This window comes from Chrysemys picta, chromosome 3 (assembly GCF_011386835.1).
Source record: "Chrysemys picta bellii isolate R12L10 chromosome 3, ASM1138683v2, whole genome shotgun sequence".
Classification (NCBI taxonomy): Eukaryota; Metazoa; Chordata; order Testudines; family Emydidae; genus Chrysemys; species Chrysemys picta.
In genome coordinates this window covers 29080654-29098075 of record NC_088793.1, presented here as the reverse complement: position 1 = coordinate 29098075, position 17422 = coordinate 29080654, and the positions used below count along the sequence as shown (strand labels likewise).

General features: G+C 39.3%; 1 protein-coding gene across 6 annotated transcripts in view; it reads right to left on the bottom strand.

Moving 5' to 3' along the window:
• Window positions 1-17422, bottom strand: part of NBAS (NBAS subunit of NRZ tethering complex) — a 383144-nt gene that overhangs the window by 60366 nt on the left and 305356 nt on the right. For 4 of the 6 annotated variants that reach the window (XR_010599418.1, XM_005293091.5, XM_005293092.5 and 1 more), the window contains exon 48: window positions 4904-5099. Coding sequence is in view for 5 of the 6 variants with exons in the window: in XM_005293091.5 (XP_005293148.2) it covers window positions 4904-5099 (196 nt within the window). In the remaining variant the exon portion in view is untranslated. Of the gene's footprint in view, window positions 1-4903; window positions 5100-11818; window positions 11972-13828; window positions 13903-17422 lie in introns of those variants that run through there. The other 2 variants (XM_065587676.1, XM_065587677.1) reach the window with 2 other exon arrangements.

The following is a 17422-nucleotide window of genomic DNA, read 5'->3' as shown; positions in this document are numbered from 1 at the left end:
TTAAAGGAGGTAACAAAACAGCATAGTCCAGCAGTTTGGGCATAAGTCTGGAACTCAGAAGTCCTGAGTTCTATTCTTAACTCTGCAACCAGTTCATTATATGACCTTGGATAAGTCACTTTAGCTCTGTGCCTCAGTTTCTCCATCTGTAAAGTTGGGACAGTAATTCTCTAAAGTACTTTGGGATATTTAAATAAAATATAAGCGAGAAGTATTAACACAGTGCAATAGAAACTTGTTAATTTATGCTTTGCTTACCTGTGCACTCCTTCCACATGTACAAACCAACTGCTTTCCTCTCAGTTTTCAGCAAAAGATGTAACTGCTTGAGTTCTGTAGTTTGGACTTTTATATTTCTAAGATTGTATTTTACTAGTTTACCATGAAACACTGTGACAAGTAACTAATAGGACATTTGCCATATAAAGAGGTGCAGTACAGTGTGTGATAAACTATCTCTGCTTTTTACTATATGTGATCACTAACTTGTTAATCTGCAAAATTTGATGACTCGAGAGATATCTCACTATCAGTGTGGATGTGTTAATTTGTGAAGGCTCGGAAACTAAAAACCAGGCTTATTTACCCTCATGGTGTCTCCATTTCCTTTTTCAAATACAACAGCTCACTCAGTACCGTATTCTGGGTTACTCAACAACCCATGATATTACATGCACACAAAAAAGAAGTTCATTAAATTGTTTTCTTTAGAAATGGTAAAAAGAACTTCAACTGGTACCCGCTAGACATACCATACTATATGCTGTCACTTCTGAATCATTTCACTAGTTGTTCAGGGTAAAGCACCCCAAAATTCTCCAGAACCAAAGCTTTGAGCCTGCTAGATGATCCAAATGTGTACATTATTGCATCTACACTGTAATGATATGAATACTGAAACTTGTTAAAAATTATACTAAGAGGTGTCCTTTGACATACTCTGTATCAGGAAAAGCCTAAATAACAGCTATTGTTTATGTCAAACATACAAACTGTTTTTAAAACTTTAAGAAACAAAACCCATAGCTTATTAGTTCTGAAGGATTTGAGCTTACTGGGTATAGAGTACACACTTGGCTGTTTGTTACAAGGTATTACTAGACTCTTTCTTATTTATGCCTTGTTTGCTCAGCAACTGAAGAGTAAAACATTGACGGGATAGATGAATTGCCTTGTGCTATGAGGGGTATCTGACCTGTAGCAGCATTTTTGCAAGATAATTTTCTATGCCTTCCCTTCCCCATACTAATAATAGCTGGAACAGTTCCCTCTACAAAGCACAATATTTTAAAGAACATACACTATATTTATCTATTTCTTCTTGCTGCTATCTGAATTTGACCTTTCTGTGATGAGAGCAAGAATGGCACACATTTCTCTCTCTTCCAAGAAAAAAAAAAGTACATTCAGTTTTGTAAAAGGGAAGGAACTACAGGCAGTTCCATCTCCTACCTGGGTCTTGTATACTTGTGTTACACAATTCTTATGAAAGTTGGGGTGTTGTCTTCAGCCATACAGCTAACATCCTGTTGGATCTCACAAACTCAGCAGGGTTGGCATAGGTCGCTATTTGGATGGGAGACCACTAAGACATGCAATTAGAGGTACGGGAAGGAAGTAGCTAACCAATATCCAAACACAACATAGAATCATAGAAGATTAGGAGACCTTAGGAGGTCATCTAGTCCAACCCCCTGCTCAAAGATGTTAGAGGGCAATATACTGCCAGAGGTGGTCTCTGTCATCTGAGGGTCCTGTGGCACCTTTAAGACTAACAGAAGTATTGGGAGCATAAGCTTTCGTGGGTAAGAACCTCACTTCTTCAGATGCAAGTAATGGAAATCTCCAGAGGCAGGTATAAATCAGTATGGAGATAACGAGGTTAATTCAATCAGGGAGGGTGAGGTGCTCTGCTAGCAGTTGAGGTGTGAACACCAAGGGAGGAGAAACTGCTTCTGTAGTTGGATAGCCATTCACAGTCTTTGTTTAATCCTGATCTGATGGTGTCAAATTTGCAAATTAACTGGAGCTCAGCAGTTTCTCTTTGGAGTCTTGTCCTGAAGTTTTTTTGCTGTAAGATGGCTACCTTAACATCTGCTATTGTGTGGCCAGGGAGGTTGAAGTGTTCTCCTACAGGTTTTTGTATATTGCCATTCCTGATATCTGACTTGTGTCCATTTATCCTCTTGCGTAGTGACTGTCCAGTTTGGCCAATGTACATAGCAGAGGGGCATTGCTGGCATATGATAGCATATATAACATTGGTGGACGTGCAGGTGAATGAGCCGGTGATGTTGTAGCTGATCTGGTTAGGTCCTGTGATGGTGTTGCTGGTGTAGATATGTGGGCAGAGTTGGCATCGAGGTTTGTTGCATGGGTTGGTTCCTGAGTTAGAGTTGTTATGGTGCGGTGCGTGGTTGCTGGTGAGGATATGCTTAAGGTTGGCAGGTTGTCTGTGGGCGAGGACTGGCCTGCCTCCCAAGGTCTGTGAAAGTGAGGGATCATTGTCCAGGATGTGTTGTAGATCACTGATGATGCGTTGGAGAGGTTTAAGCTGAGGACTGTAGGTGATGGCCAGTGGAGTTCTGTTGGTTTCTCTTTTGGGCCTGTCTTGTAGCAAGAGGCTTCTGGGTACACGTCTGGCTCTGTTGATTTGTTTCTTTATTTCCTTCTGTGGGTATCGTAGTTTTGAGAATGCATGGTGAAGATCTTGTAGGTGTTGGTCTCTGTCTGAGGGGTTGGAGCAGATGCGATTGTACCTCAGTGCTTGGCTGTAGACGATGGATCGTGTGGTGTGACCGGGGTGGAAGCTGGAGGCATGAAGGTACCAACAGAACTCCACTGGCCATCACCTACAGTGATGCCTGCTGGAGAGGTGGATTAACTACAGCGATGGGAGAACTCTATCCAACTACAGAAGCAGTTTCTCCTCCCTTGGTGTTCACACCTTTCACACCTCAACTGCTAGCAGAGCACCTCACTCTCCCTGATTGAACTAACTCACTGTTGTGAGTGTCTACACTGCACTGCTGCAGCCGCACTGCACTGCTGCAGCTTTTTTAGTGAAAACATAGTCTGAGATGATGTGTTAGAATGCTAGGGAGAGAAGACAGTTTCAGCAGAGACCCAAGGCTTGTCTACACTTAAAATGCTACAGATACACAGCTGCACCACTGTAGTGATTCAGTGTAGACCCTACTTAAGCGGACGGGAGGGATTCTCCCTGTCAGCTTAGGTACTTCACTTCCCCGAAAGGCAGTAGCTATGATAACAGAATTATTCTATCAACCTAGCACTGTCTAAAACAGGGACACAGGGATGGTCCACACTAACCCCCCACTTCGAACTAAGATACGCAACTTCAGCTACGTTATTCACGTAGCTGAAGTCGAACTATCTTAGTTCGAACTTACCGTGGGTCCACACGCAGCAGGCAGGCTCCCCCGTCGATTCCGCGTACTCCTCTCATGGAGCAGGAGTACCGGCGTCGATGGCAAGCACTTCCGGGATCGATCCAGGATCGATTTATTGCGTCTAGACAAGACGCGATAAATCGATCCCAGAAGATCGATTGCTTACCGCCGGACCCGGAGGTAAGTACAGACCTACTCTTAGGTTGGCTTAACAATTTTTCACACACCTGAGCAGTGTAATTAAACCAACATAATTTTCTAATGTGGCTCAAGCACACACAGTGAGGGTGGGGCTTTGAGAAAAGGGAATTTTCCTGAGGGGGAAAACAGACAAGGTGACACTCTCTCTGGAAGGAAAACTGAGTCCAGCTTGGGTCCCAAGAACTCTTGGTTTTGCTAAAAGGATGGAAGTTGGGCCTGTTCTGTTCCTTTAACTCAAGACAGAAAACTATCTAAGTTAGCTTATAGGGAAGAGTAGAATTAAATGAGTAAAAATGTAAATAGGGTATTTGTTATTTGAAAATCATTTTCCCAATTGCTTTGTTTCCATTTGCTAAATAAACCTACTAGTTCAAAGAAGGCTGCTTGTCACTGTATAACACTAGTCACAGACTCCCAAAGGGACGAAACACAGGCGCCCAATCAAACCTGCACAGCAATAAATGGCTGGTATACATGGGGTATGTTGCACCCACATCCTAGTCTAAGAACAGAACTGCAAAATTCCACCCCCAAGTCAGGTAAAGGGCATGTGGGCAATAGCTGAGGGTGTGTACTTAGGGAGACCAGAAAGGGGACATAGGTTCAAGCAGCCCTGTGATTATGACAAAGTACTTTAACAACTCCTTCTATCTGAGGATCTCAAAGTCATGTATAAACACAATATTAATTAACCCTTGCATTACACCTTTGTGAGATTACACTTACTAGCTCTCTTTTAAGGACAGTTAACATGAATCACAGACAAGATAAATTTCATATCTAAGGTCAAAGGGTCTGGAAGAGAATCTAAATGTCACATTTACAATTCCTGCTCTAACCACTAGAATGCACACCACAGTACACCACAGAGGGGACAGGGGAAAGTGGCAGAAGAGGAGGAAGAAAAAACAGCAAATACCGGAGGGGTATATAGAGGGTGGGAGGGGGGATAAAAAAGAAAGAAAGAAAAAAAGGCACAGGGCATGCTTCTGTTTGGTATCAAGTGTCCTTGGTCCCCACTAAGGGGAGTGGGAGCTGAGGATGCTCAGCCCATAAGTGAGGCAGTATTTAACTACTCCTAGTTACATTTTTTTTTAATTCAGGTCACAATTTGTTACAATCCTGGGTTGGTATGAGGGTAGAAAAAGGGCTACTTCATTTGTTGATAGCATGCATTTGTAACTGCCTATATGGTTCATACTACAAAACTGACAAAGTTCAATCATACAGTTTTTAAAAGAGAAACACGGTAATACACTATCACTTAATGTTAGGGTAAATAATAATACCTTTGTCTCAGGCCAACAGGCTTTGAGAACAGCTTGAGTTCTGAAGAACACAAGTAGCCTGCTATCCTCATCACTGAGATGAAATGCTTGCTCCATAATCTGCAGCACCTTAATGCGGGGCTTCACTGGCAAGGAATCATCACCACAGAAAGGTCTCAACCACTCCAATAGATCATCTGAAGAAACTAGTTTCTCCCTGTAATCCAAATAAAATGGTTCAGCTTTAATTAATACTTAGTCATTTTAATCCAATTTCTAAAGACATTATCACTGATAGCCACATAACAAATATGTCCTGTGTTTAGCTGTGAACAACTTTAATGGGACATTGTAAACTCTTCTAATTCTGATTGTGGCATAAGCAGCTGTGAGTTAGACTTACCTGAACACAACCACAGCGATTCAGTGCCTCTGAATTGCATTGTCTTCTGTATTATTGATTATGTTACTTGGTTACATATTTGGCTACCTTGAAATAGAGACTGTTAACCTGTGGAACTTATGCTGTTTTATGAACATGCTCTGCTGTTTTATGAACATGAAAATAAATAAAGGAGTTCTCAAATTAAATTAATTGCATGCCAACTTCACTATCATGCCATTCTGATTTTAAGAACTAGCACTACAAGATCAATCAAAAGGACTGATCTAGGATAAGTGACAATATAGATGATCATGGATTCGGAGAAGAAATTATCATGTTAAAAAATGAAACTTGTTGGGAAGAGAATTCATATACATCCATCCTGCAAACATCAAATGAAACACACATCTACTACAGCTATTTAAATAGATACACCCTCAGTTAAAAATCCATTCTAAGTTCTTTAAATTTTCCTACACTAATCAATTTTAAGAGTCATCACAGAGGAATCATGAAGAACCAGCTATATATAAAAACACTATTTTCTAAACTGTAAGAGTTTAATCAGGGAATATTATGTCTTCCTAGCATATAGAAAGCAAAACACATTTCAATATTTAACATAATATGAACTACAGAGAAATAAAACTTCTCAAGCATTTATTAATCTCATGAAGGAATTGTTTTTTCATGATTCCATTCCAAATGAGGTCATTCCAATAGTTGTAAAACAAAATGTAAAAGTAAACAGATAAAAGGGGACACATAATACTTTGAACATTAATGATCAGAGTCTATGAACACAATTTCTAATAATTTTAATAATTTGGGGATTTAATGATATTAAAATAATTGTATTTTAAATAAATGTAATAATAAAACCAACATTAAAGACTCGATGCTTCTTTTAACTCCAAGAAGTATATTCTCTACTTTGTCCATAGGATGTTAGCCAGGTTGCACAGCTATGAACTGAGCTAAAGTATATATGCATAAGGATGTTTATTTTGAATTCACACAGTATACAAGGAAGTATCTGTTAAATATGCAATATGATGAATAGTTATAAGCATTCAAGATATACTAACGTATGTGACAGGTACAGGTGTGAAATTACATACAATTTTTTTAAAAAGTATATTCACAAATCAATAGACTGAACTGTTTCTTTTGTGGTATTTTCTGAGAAGGATGCCAAAAGGGGTGGCAGGCGGGGAAGTATTGCCACTGCTTCTAAAGATGCAGTTCTAGGATATTGTTTTTCTAAATTACATTTTAGGTCTAAACAATGCTATTGAGTAGTTGGAATAATTTAAATAATTATGTCAAATTGTATTTATTTATCTAAATAAATATACTGCACTCCTACTGACTCTATGCGCATTGTATACTTAAAACAAACATGCATATTTTAACAGATTCCTAAAGGAATCTTAAACTAATCTTTGAATCCTTGGAACCCCCAACTTATCTACTATACCAGTGTCACCCCAAATGGCTTCCATTAGATACCTGTTCATTGCCTCACCTCCAACCAGCCTATCACAATCATCTCCCATTCATCAGTCAACGCCAACAAAACCCTCCAGGAAAGGCCTGAGAACACAGGCTCATCTCACATGTCCTCCAAAAGTCATCAAACCATGGCACTGGTGAAGCAAGTGGGAAAGGAGTTCCAGTCATGACCCTTCCAGAAATGAAAACCTTGTTCTGAAACTTGTAGGAATGTTTATGAAAAAAAATTACAGAGGAATTACAACTAGAAGATAATAAGGTGGTAAGTAACATTCAACATGGATTTGTCTAGAACAAATCATGTCAAACCAATCTAATACCTTTCTTTGAAAGGGTAACAAGCCTTGTGGATGGGGGGGGGGGGGGAAGTACGTTGCCTGAGCTAGTGCTCTCAGTCCAGCACTATGCTCTCTGCAGCGATGGTGCTGGCAGCAGCCATGCGTTCATGCCCCATGAAGGTACATCGGCTTGGGATGGGCTCATCTTATCAGGAGATCTCACCAATGCAACGTCTCCCCCAGTCTGGCCGACAAAAATGGTATGCACCATGCACGACATGCATACTGATGGGCTGTGGGTGCCCTGGCATAGGAACCCCCAGCAGTGGTCAAAAACATCCTTGCATGGCCATGGCACTGTGTTTATCAGACCCAAGTGGTTAGTAACACACACAATCTTCCAGTTTTTAAATGTAATTGCAAAATTAGTAGAATTAAGCCTGATTTAATAATTTTGTAATTACCTTAAACAATCAGGAATCTTATGAAAAGTTTGGGGGAATGGGGGCGTTGCTCTCTCTGTCCTTCCCAACCAAAATACTACATCACCAGCTCCCAGTGGCATACAAGGGGCAGGAAGGTTGAGTGCTTTGGGGGATCTCAACTATCCCATCATCACACAAGAAGAGAGAGACTCTTTTAGGTAAGCCAGTCCCCAAACCCTTTAGGGTTTTACAGGTGAAAATTAAGGGCTAAGCTGTATTTTAGAACCAAGTAGTGCATTTTGTCATTGTGGATAATTAAATCATTAATATGGCACAAAAACTACAGAAACATTCATTTCAAATACTGAAGATAAGATATAGCAGTGACTGAATTCATTACATTTTAAAAAAGCAGCTGAAGCATCATCTAACAATTAAATCGGAGAAAACACTGTTTAGAAATAATCCTAGTTCTTTTAAACATATTTTTGGTATTTTTCTAGGTTCATTATTCCTAAAGGTATTTACATAAAAGCTTCCCCTCTTTTCTGTTGACCTCAGCTGCCCTGATACAGACATCCATGTGCATTGCAAAATGGTTTTAACATGATTCTTATTCATCTGAGCATGGCTTGTATTAATGCTTCTGCTGTTTACTAAGCAGTAATGGATTCTTCTCATGCATTTCTACCCTAAATTATATTAGATGACATTTTTGTAATCCTTTCATTCTGAAATATTTAAATTAGCTAATGTTATTACAATTAGCAAGGAGCCAATTAAATATTCTTCCATGAGAATCTATGGATTATTTTAGTCTAACAAATGTATGGCTGTCAATGAGCACCAATGTCTGTTCTTAGTGGGAAAGGAAGAGGATGCTAAAAATGTATATGTAGGAGACACACAGCACAACTTTTTTACAGAACTTGAATCTAAAATGATCAAATTCTGTTATCTATCCATTTATGCTTTTAGCTAGTTTTCAGTTCATTTGACAGCGTTCATACTCAAGTAAATTTGAATTAATCTTTCAAACAAGATTGAGACACTGTCATTTACTTTAATAAATCCAACACATATCATATCTACAGTACTCTGTTCCCTTCAATTGCACCACAATTCAAAACTAAGGTTGTAGAAATATCCTGTCACTTTTTAATGCTTGAAAAGAAACACTAATGTCATTTGCATAGTTTCTGAAGACTGGATCTTCCCTGTAAGGTAATTAGCTTGGCATCAAACTTTCCCTCTCTTTTAATATGATCTTTGTATCTTAAAAAAACATTTACAGATAGGTACCTAGGTTTAAAACATATGGCAATATCATAGACGCACAGGCAAGTACTATGATACAATTTGTTTTGTCACAAGATTGTTATGCAGAGTTTGATGCACAGTTAGTGTCACAATGCTCTACCCATGCAGAATATAAATAATTTGCTGTAGCATATAATCTCTAGACAAAGGTGTATAGATAAGTGTTTGTTGTGGCATTGTGATCCAAGAGTCTGTAAATGGCAGATATTGTAGGGATGGTTTAATATTCCACAGCTAGGGAAATGAATGGTTGGGGCAGAATCATTCTATATAAATATCAGTAACTAGATAACAAGTTCGCACCATGTTTGGGTGCAGAGCTGATTTTAGCTTTGGGCCATTGACCTGTATAAATATTGGCAAGAGCCCAGCAATCCTCAAATAGAAATTGGGATTGTAAAAATCCAGCTGTGATTAGTGCCATTTCTCATTTGTTGGATTTTTTTTCTCCTTTGGCTAGAATATTGCTTTCAGACTATCTAGTTTCTTGTATTCTAGTTGCACCTCAGATGCAAGGTTTTCTTAAATGAGCACTGGCATAGTGATGCATTTTCTTGCAGTTGTTAATATTCTGCACAGTGTTTATTCTTTGTTGGAAAGGTTTGAGGGAGTGCCCTCTGGAAAACAATACAGTGGTATACAATTGCACAGATTTCTTTTACCTTTTTAAATATGAGTTCAAGCAGTATCCTTCATTATGCACTAAGAACAGTACAAGGAATATAAGGCAAGAGAGGTAATGTTTTACCTACCGGTAAAAAAAAAAACCATACTATTGTCCACGGTAGGTAAGGTTTTTATTGAACAATTATCAAATGTTTTCTTTCAACTTTCATGTTTGGATCTCTGGAGAAACCCAAAAGGGATGTAATGTGCATAGCGAGTGAACTGTCCATAACTTCTAACACAGGAATTCAGGTGGTTTTGGTTCATTCTGTTGCCATTACCAGGATATAGACTGGAGAAGCACACAAGCACTTTCCATTGGAATTCACTCATCAATGACGAGGTGGTATTTTCTGGCATACTGGAGGACACCAGCCAAAGTACCATTCTCTGTGGTTTCCTGAAATTCTTTTATATATTGTGACTCATCTATTTTAGTGTCATCCACTACTGTACAATTTGGCAATTAGTCCTTTAGATCTGCCTGTTTGTCTGAGTCTTATGCACATCTTCAAAGGTGGGCAACATTTGCTCCAGATCTTCCTACTCTAGTGTGGAGACAACAGTGTTGTAACTGTAAGAATATCTAAACACCTGGTTTTGTTTATATTGAGGTCTCAATTGCTTTAATCATTTCAAGCCTGAGAATAGCTCTATGTGAGGAAAAAATACTATTCTTCACCATAGGGCCATGAGAGTATGACCAAGGGCACAGTATTGATAACCTAGGGGCTTATCTACATGGAGACTTAGTGCAATGCAAGCCAGGGTGTGACTCTACAGTGCACAACCTTGTTGCACACTAATTGGCAGAGTTTCTGGTTTCTGTCCTATCCTGCAGAAGTTTATATTTCATTCTCCTCTCCCTCATCCCCCTCAAAATAAATCTGGAAATGTTTGAGTATAGACATAGAAAACTGATATTGGAGGTATTGGAATGGGAACAGGTATCTTAGAAGGGCATTCAGCATTCATTTAAATGACTCAAACTCTGTCTGGCAATAGGTAATAGGTAATATGGACTAGATAACTAATTTTTTAACATTTACATTTGGACAAATAATTTGAGGTAATTTATCATATAAGGACTATGTATCAGTGTGTGTTATTAGCCCAAGGTATTGGCTCAATAGAGTGGATTACATCCTAATGGAGTAAGATATTAGACCTTCTGATCTATAAACCTAGATGATACTGGATGAGCAAATATGGAGAATCCTTCTAATAGAGGATGAAAGGCTGATTCTGTGGCCAAATGGATCTTAGTTGAACTAATAGATAACCCTGATTTCTTTAGATGCAACAGATAATCCAAAATGGTAAAGTGGCACCAAATCAGGCAGGAGGCAGCGATGACAACAACAATGGAAGGATCTTTTCCATTTCTGCAGAAAGTAGTACTGGTTGATTTCTTTGGGCTATTCAGTCATACTGTTGTACTTCAGTAGAACAGGAGGATTCTAGCCCTGTGAACCATTGAGGAGTCATACCCTGAGGTGGAGAACCACTAGGCTGGGAAGAACCATATGATCTGCATCCCGTTACAGGAGATGAGAAATGGCTGGGAGCTAGAACAACAGTTGGATACATAGGTGAAGCAGTTAAGGGTGCCAAGCTTGTCCCTTAGGCACTATAAGGATAATTCTGGCTGTGTCAGAACAGCCCTTGAGCAGCTAGTTGTGGAGGTCTGGGAAGACAAGGATCGCTTCTTGTTCGAGGTAAGCAGCCACTACTGCCAGGACTTTTGAGAACAACCTTGGGGCCAAGGAAAGGCCAAAAGGAAGCACCCGTTGAAAATGATCCTGATCTATAGTGAAGTATAAGTAATTCCTGTGCAATTGGTATATCATTATATGGAAATAGGCATCTTGTAGGCTGAGGGCTGAAAATCAATACCCTTTCTCTAGTGAAGGAATTATAGCTGCCAGTCACCGTTTTAAACTTTTGAAACTTTACAAACTTGTGTAGAAATCTTAGATATAAGATCGGTCTCCAACCTCCATCCTTCTTTGGCACAAGGAAATACTTTGAGTAAAATCCCTTGAAGGAGGAGAAACCAGCAGTATTGCTCCTAATCGAAGGAGAGAGTTCAATTTTGTCTCAATAAAAGCTTGAGAGAGAAGTCCCTGAAGAGGGACAGGGAAGGGGGGTGGAAAGGAGAGAGTGATGTAAAATGGATGGCATAATCCTATATTATGAACTGTATGATCCACTTGTCTGTAGTGATCTGCCTCCAAGCATGCTGGAAATAGGCAATGTGGTCTCCAAAGGACAGGATGTGGGCAAATTGGCACAGTTGTAAATCCAGACTAGTGCTGTGTCTAAGGCTGAGGCAGTTGAGAAGTACCTGAGAGTGGTTTGCCCTCACACTTCCATAGCCTCAGTATTTGGTGTGAGGAGGCACAGGGTGCATGCGTAGGCTGAATGGACAATGCTAACTGAAAATCTCCGATGAAGAGTGCGAGAGGCGCCTGAAGTGGAGCACCCATAGGTTCACTGCCTGAAGAAAAAGAGGTGTTTTATAATTAAATTAGAGGGGGTTGGCACTGCAGATAATGAAAATAAATTAATATGAATAGATTATATCATATAATGAAGTATATTAGAATAAATGCATTCTGATTATTAAACTGTATTTACAGTGTACAGGTTAGTAAAATCAGCGAATAGTTGTAGGCAAGAGTCCACAGTCCTATACAGACTCCAAACTACCATGTAATAAATCTGTAAACAATGTTCTGCTATTCTTTGGTAATATTTCAAACTATCATTGGGTTGGTTTTTTTTTTTAAGAAAGTGGCTCCACGTGAAATGTAATTTATAACTAATGTTCCTTTATTTGTCCTAACAAGACAGATGGCAAAGTAGTATTAGTCAGAAAACACCAATTTATCCTATCTTGAAGGTCTGAAGTAATAAACATTGACAGTTTAAGTTTTCAGTTGTGAGGATTTCAATATTATTTAGCCTCTATTATTATCTTATCTATCTCAGAACTTGAGCTAAATTAGAAATTACTCTGCTGAACGAGTGGCATTCAAACCATAAATTAAAACTGTGAAAATTAAAAGTAACTGTTGGAATATTTCTCAAAAGTTAGGCAAGCTCACGTCTCAATTTTTTATGACTTTCTTGAAGCAGAAGCTTTATACTTTGCTGTCTTAATAGTTGAAGTATAAGGAGATAAGCAAGTATGTTTAAATGAATCTGAGTAATCTTTTCCATAGTCACATTGATTTTCACACTTCATTAGTGTTTAAATGCCACAGTGTTAGCAGTGTACACAAACTGAGAGACTCCAGACAGCTCCTTTCAAAAGGAAACAGTTCAAATTAACACTGAATAGGGTGGTTTGTCACGATCTGTGTTATAACCATTTTTTTTTATCCAAATTTAAATCAAAATAATCTCTGGACTAATAAAAATTGAAAATTTCACCCACAAATGAATTTTAAAAAGAGCAATCCCCAAATAGGTTGGACATGGAGAGTGTTATTATGGAAATTGCATTTGAAGCTTAACTACACAGTGAACCATTGCACCCATTCCAGTGATATGTCTGTGAAGCAATGGGAAAGGGGATGAGGCCTCTTTTGACCAGAAGTGTTGCTGCAACTAAGGACTCAAGTGGGGTAGCATTGATGTTAAAAAATGGGACAAAGAACAGGAACCTGGACCATTTCTACAGCCCCCCACACAACAGGCCCAACCATATGAGGAGGCCAATTTGTGTGTTATTGAGATGAAAAACTGGCAATTCTGCCTTCTAACTGGAATCAAATAAATATTCTGGGGGGTGGGAGGGGGAGGAGGTGGAGACAGACTGGGAAGGAATTTGCTGAACAAAATTAAATGAAAGCTACATAAGCTACATTAGAAAAAGGCAACTCACTCTCAAATAAGAGTGTCCACATGGGGAGCTGTACAAGTATAATTACAGTGGTACATTTATATCAGTAATTTCTTGAAGTATTCAAGACCTAATAGACCTGGTATTTATGAGATTGAAATTTAAACTCCATTCTGTGCTAAGGGTGGACTGGCTGACTCTCAGACCCTAGCGCTAGCTACTGAGAAGAAGCCAAGATCAGTCATGCACCATTCTCTTGACCTCAAGTTCTCGATACAAACACTTATGAACAAGAAGTGAAAGCCAAGAAATGCATGGAGAGTCAGTGAGTTTTCCTAACATTCAGGACACAGATTATATTGGCCTCTCTTTTGTATTGTGTATTCCTAAACTCACCTATAAGTGTGCCTATTTGTGATGGACTATTACTTGAAGCACTCAATCCTGCTCTAACTCAAGTTAATGAGAAATTTTCCACTATCTTAAATGGGAGGAGTAGGTATATACCTCAGTGCTATAACCAGGTTCTCTGGAATTGCTTCTGAAAATCATGTGTGTTTTGGAGTTTCCTATAATAGGAACTGAAAGAGAAATACAGGATTATGCAGGTTTTAAAGCATTTATTATACAGTTTTGGTCTGTCTGGTTACTGTAATATTTGGATTTCCCCCCCCCGATTACATGGTTATCAAGCACACGATGAGACAGCTTCTATATCAAAGATGTGTATGAGCCATAAAAATGCTTACTAAAACACGCGGAAAGAAATAATGCACAGCGGAGCATCTTTAAACTGCAGTTTCCTATTAGGCTGTTTGGGGTTAAAAACAAACAAAGTTGTTATAGGTTACGGAAGAAAAAACTGGCAATAGTTTAATTTATCTAGCCATTTTTAGAATAGCCAATTCTCAACTCTAATCTGGACACCTGCACACACACACACTGCTCACTTTATTTGTTGAGGTGCTAAACAGAGGTGGAAGTGAGGATCCTACTAGACTCTGTTTTCTCAACTGTAAGTCCATTGCTGCTGTCTGCCAAGGACAGGGTCTAAAGTCACTCATTTCAGATCTTCTACAACTAAGCTGAGCTGGGGCGCAGCTAATGTTCCCTGCTCAGCATGCTCCAACCTGCCCTTTATAGAGAGTTGCTTGACAATGGTACTTAAGTATGGGTATGTCTACAAAGCAGCAGGGAGGTGTGATTCCCAGAGCCAGTACTAGCACCTACAAATAGTAGTGTGGCTGTGGCTAGGCACTCAAATACAGACCTGCCTGACCCCGAGAGATGTACTGGGGCAGCTAGCCCAAGTTGCAGCCTGTGCTACCATGGCCACTGCTAGTTTTAGACACTAGCTCAAAGAGAACTAAAAAGTTTTGCCACAGAAAAGCTTCAAAAACAGACTCCAACAAGAAACTGGTGAACTTGAATTCATATGCAAATTATGAATCAATTTAGGCTTGAATAGAGACTGGGAATGGCTGAGCCATTGCACACATTGAATCTATTCCCCCATGTTAAGCATTCTCACACCTTTTGTCAAACTGTCTGTAATGGGGTAGGACAACTCCCACCTTTTCACGTTCTCTGTATGAGCATATATATTTCCTTACTATATGCTCCATTCTATGCATCTGATGAAGTGGGCTGTAGCCCACAAAAGCTTATGCTCAAATACGTTTGTTAGTCTCTAAGGTGCCACAAGTACTCCTGTTCTTTTTGTGGATATGGACTAACACAGCTACTACTCTGAAATAAGTTTATATTCACCTCTGCTAGAAATCACATCTCTCAGCTGCTGTGCAGACATACCTTAATGTGTGTGGGGGGAGGAGGAGGGAGTTCTGCCTCTTCCCAACGCACAGTGTTACTTTAGATAAGCAATTTGCAAAAGCCCTGGCTCAGCACTTCTTCCAGGGATCAGTTCTCTCAGCTAAGAAGTGTAATTATGGAGGCCAATGAAAAGATGTGAGATTCCCCCTACCACAAAGTCAATGAAAAGCACCCATCACATTGAGTTATAAAAGCTCACAAACACATATCTGACTTAAGTTTCTTTTTTGTTTAACTCCATAAGACCACTTTTTTTTTTGTTTTTTTGGTTTTGTTTGGTATACTACATTTTCTCTCTCAAACTGTGATTTGTATGCCATGTTTCAGTCCAGAATAAATTTTAAGGCTGAGTTATCATGAAAGTGCTGACACGACCATAAGAGTAGCAATGCTAAGAGAACCAATAAAATGATAAATAACATTGGCAGGACACTAAAGCACTAGAAGTTTGAACAATGATTCAGTGTACAGACCTTACCTTCCCCCCTGCTTCATGCCTGCTGCTTCTGGTTATGGCTTAGTCAAAAATAGGTATAATGGTAATGAGTGTTGTACAGCAAACTGATGAGGATCGATTCATAATTAAGTAAAGCCTTATTTTTTCCTAGAGTGGGAGTTATTAACAAGGAACTGGACGGGTGGGAGAGCTTTCTTTTTCATGTAACTAATGGATTGTGAAAGTCGTTCAGAGGATGAATTTCCAGGAGCTAGAATCAAGGCATTCTTGGTGGCAGGCCCTAGGGTTTGGAATTAATTCCCCGTGGGATTCTGTCACTTTTACAGCAGGATGCAAAATAGATCTTTTTGTTCGGATGTTTTCCAACAAAATGTTGCAATCCCCACTGGTAATTAGGCTCTTGGCTCTAGTCCTTTCAGTTTGATAATTGCAAGGGATTGTAGGATATAGTATGCTTTTTCTTTTAAATTATGCAAAAGTCAAGTACTACTGATGGGTGTCTTATAATGCATGTGAGAAATAAATTCATCATATACTCCCTTGCAGGAAAGTATCCACATTCAATACTGTATCTTGTCATAGCATTGTGACCAAAACAATCTGACAGTGTTAGCAAAAGGATTCGTATGACGTATTACAGCCCATACGCAAGGAACCTAAAGACCTGTATTCTGTACGATTAACTAAAGCAAGTTAGCATGAGTATTTATAACCTTTGGCATAGATAAATGGCCTACCAGTTGCCCTTTAGATTTTAGGGAATTGAATGTGTTTACCAAAGATTTTTGGGACCTATTGGTAACCACGAGGTACACCACAAGAACATGGAAGTAACGGTCCAGGCCAAAGGTAACAGGTTTCAAGAATGAGCTAAGTGGCATTAGTATGTATGGCTATGCTGTTAATATGTATGAATACGCTAGCCTCTAGAGCAGGGATTGGCAACCTTTCAGAAGTGGTGTGCCAAGTCTTCATTTAGTCACTCTAATTTAAGGTTTCGCGTGCCAGTAATACATTTTAACATTTTTAGACGGTCTCTTTCTCTAAGTCTATAATATATAACTAAACTATTGTTGTATGTAAAGTAAATAAGGTTTTTAAAATGTTTAAGAAGATTCACTTAAATTAAATTAAAATGCAGAGCCCCCAGGACTGGTGGCCAGGACCCGGGCAGTGAGAGTGCCACTGAAAGTCAGCTTGCATGCCGCCTTCGGCACGCATGCCATAGGTTGCCTACCCCTGCTCTAGAGTAAGTGTGCCCTAAGCTTATATGGGTGAGGAAATAAGATTTGGGCATGGAATATTGGGCACTGACATGAATATTTAGAAGGGTACCAAGACCCTATAAAAGGGCAAAACCATCATGCGAAGGGGTGCTCTATCCAACTAGTTTAGTTCCCTTTTGTTCTTTTTGTCTTTAGCTTTTAGCTTAGCTTTTTCAATAGAACAGCCACTCAACATTTGACCCTTTTCTCCACCATCTCGGATACTGAGGAACATGAAGCATCGGACTCATTTGGCATACCAGAGACAAGGCTGGTCCTCTGTCTCCCATCACCAGGTCCGCTAAGGAAGGGTGTGAATGTGCAAGTCTAAGCAGCTTTTGTAAGGAATGATACCACAGGTATCCACAGAACTCTATTATTTCTTTTTGATTCTGTGGTTTCGAACTTTGATCACTTTTTCCTTTATTTTAATAAAAATCTCCAAAGCTCAGCTTTGACCTCAGCGTGAGCATTCTAGCCACACACCCTGAGGTTCCTTGCAAAATACTGAACTCCCTACATTCAATTCTCTGTAGCCTGATTTCA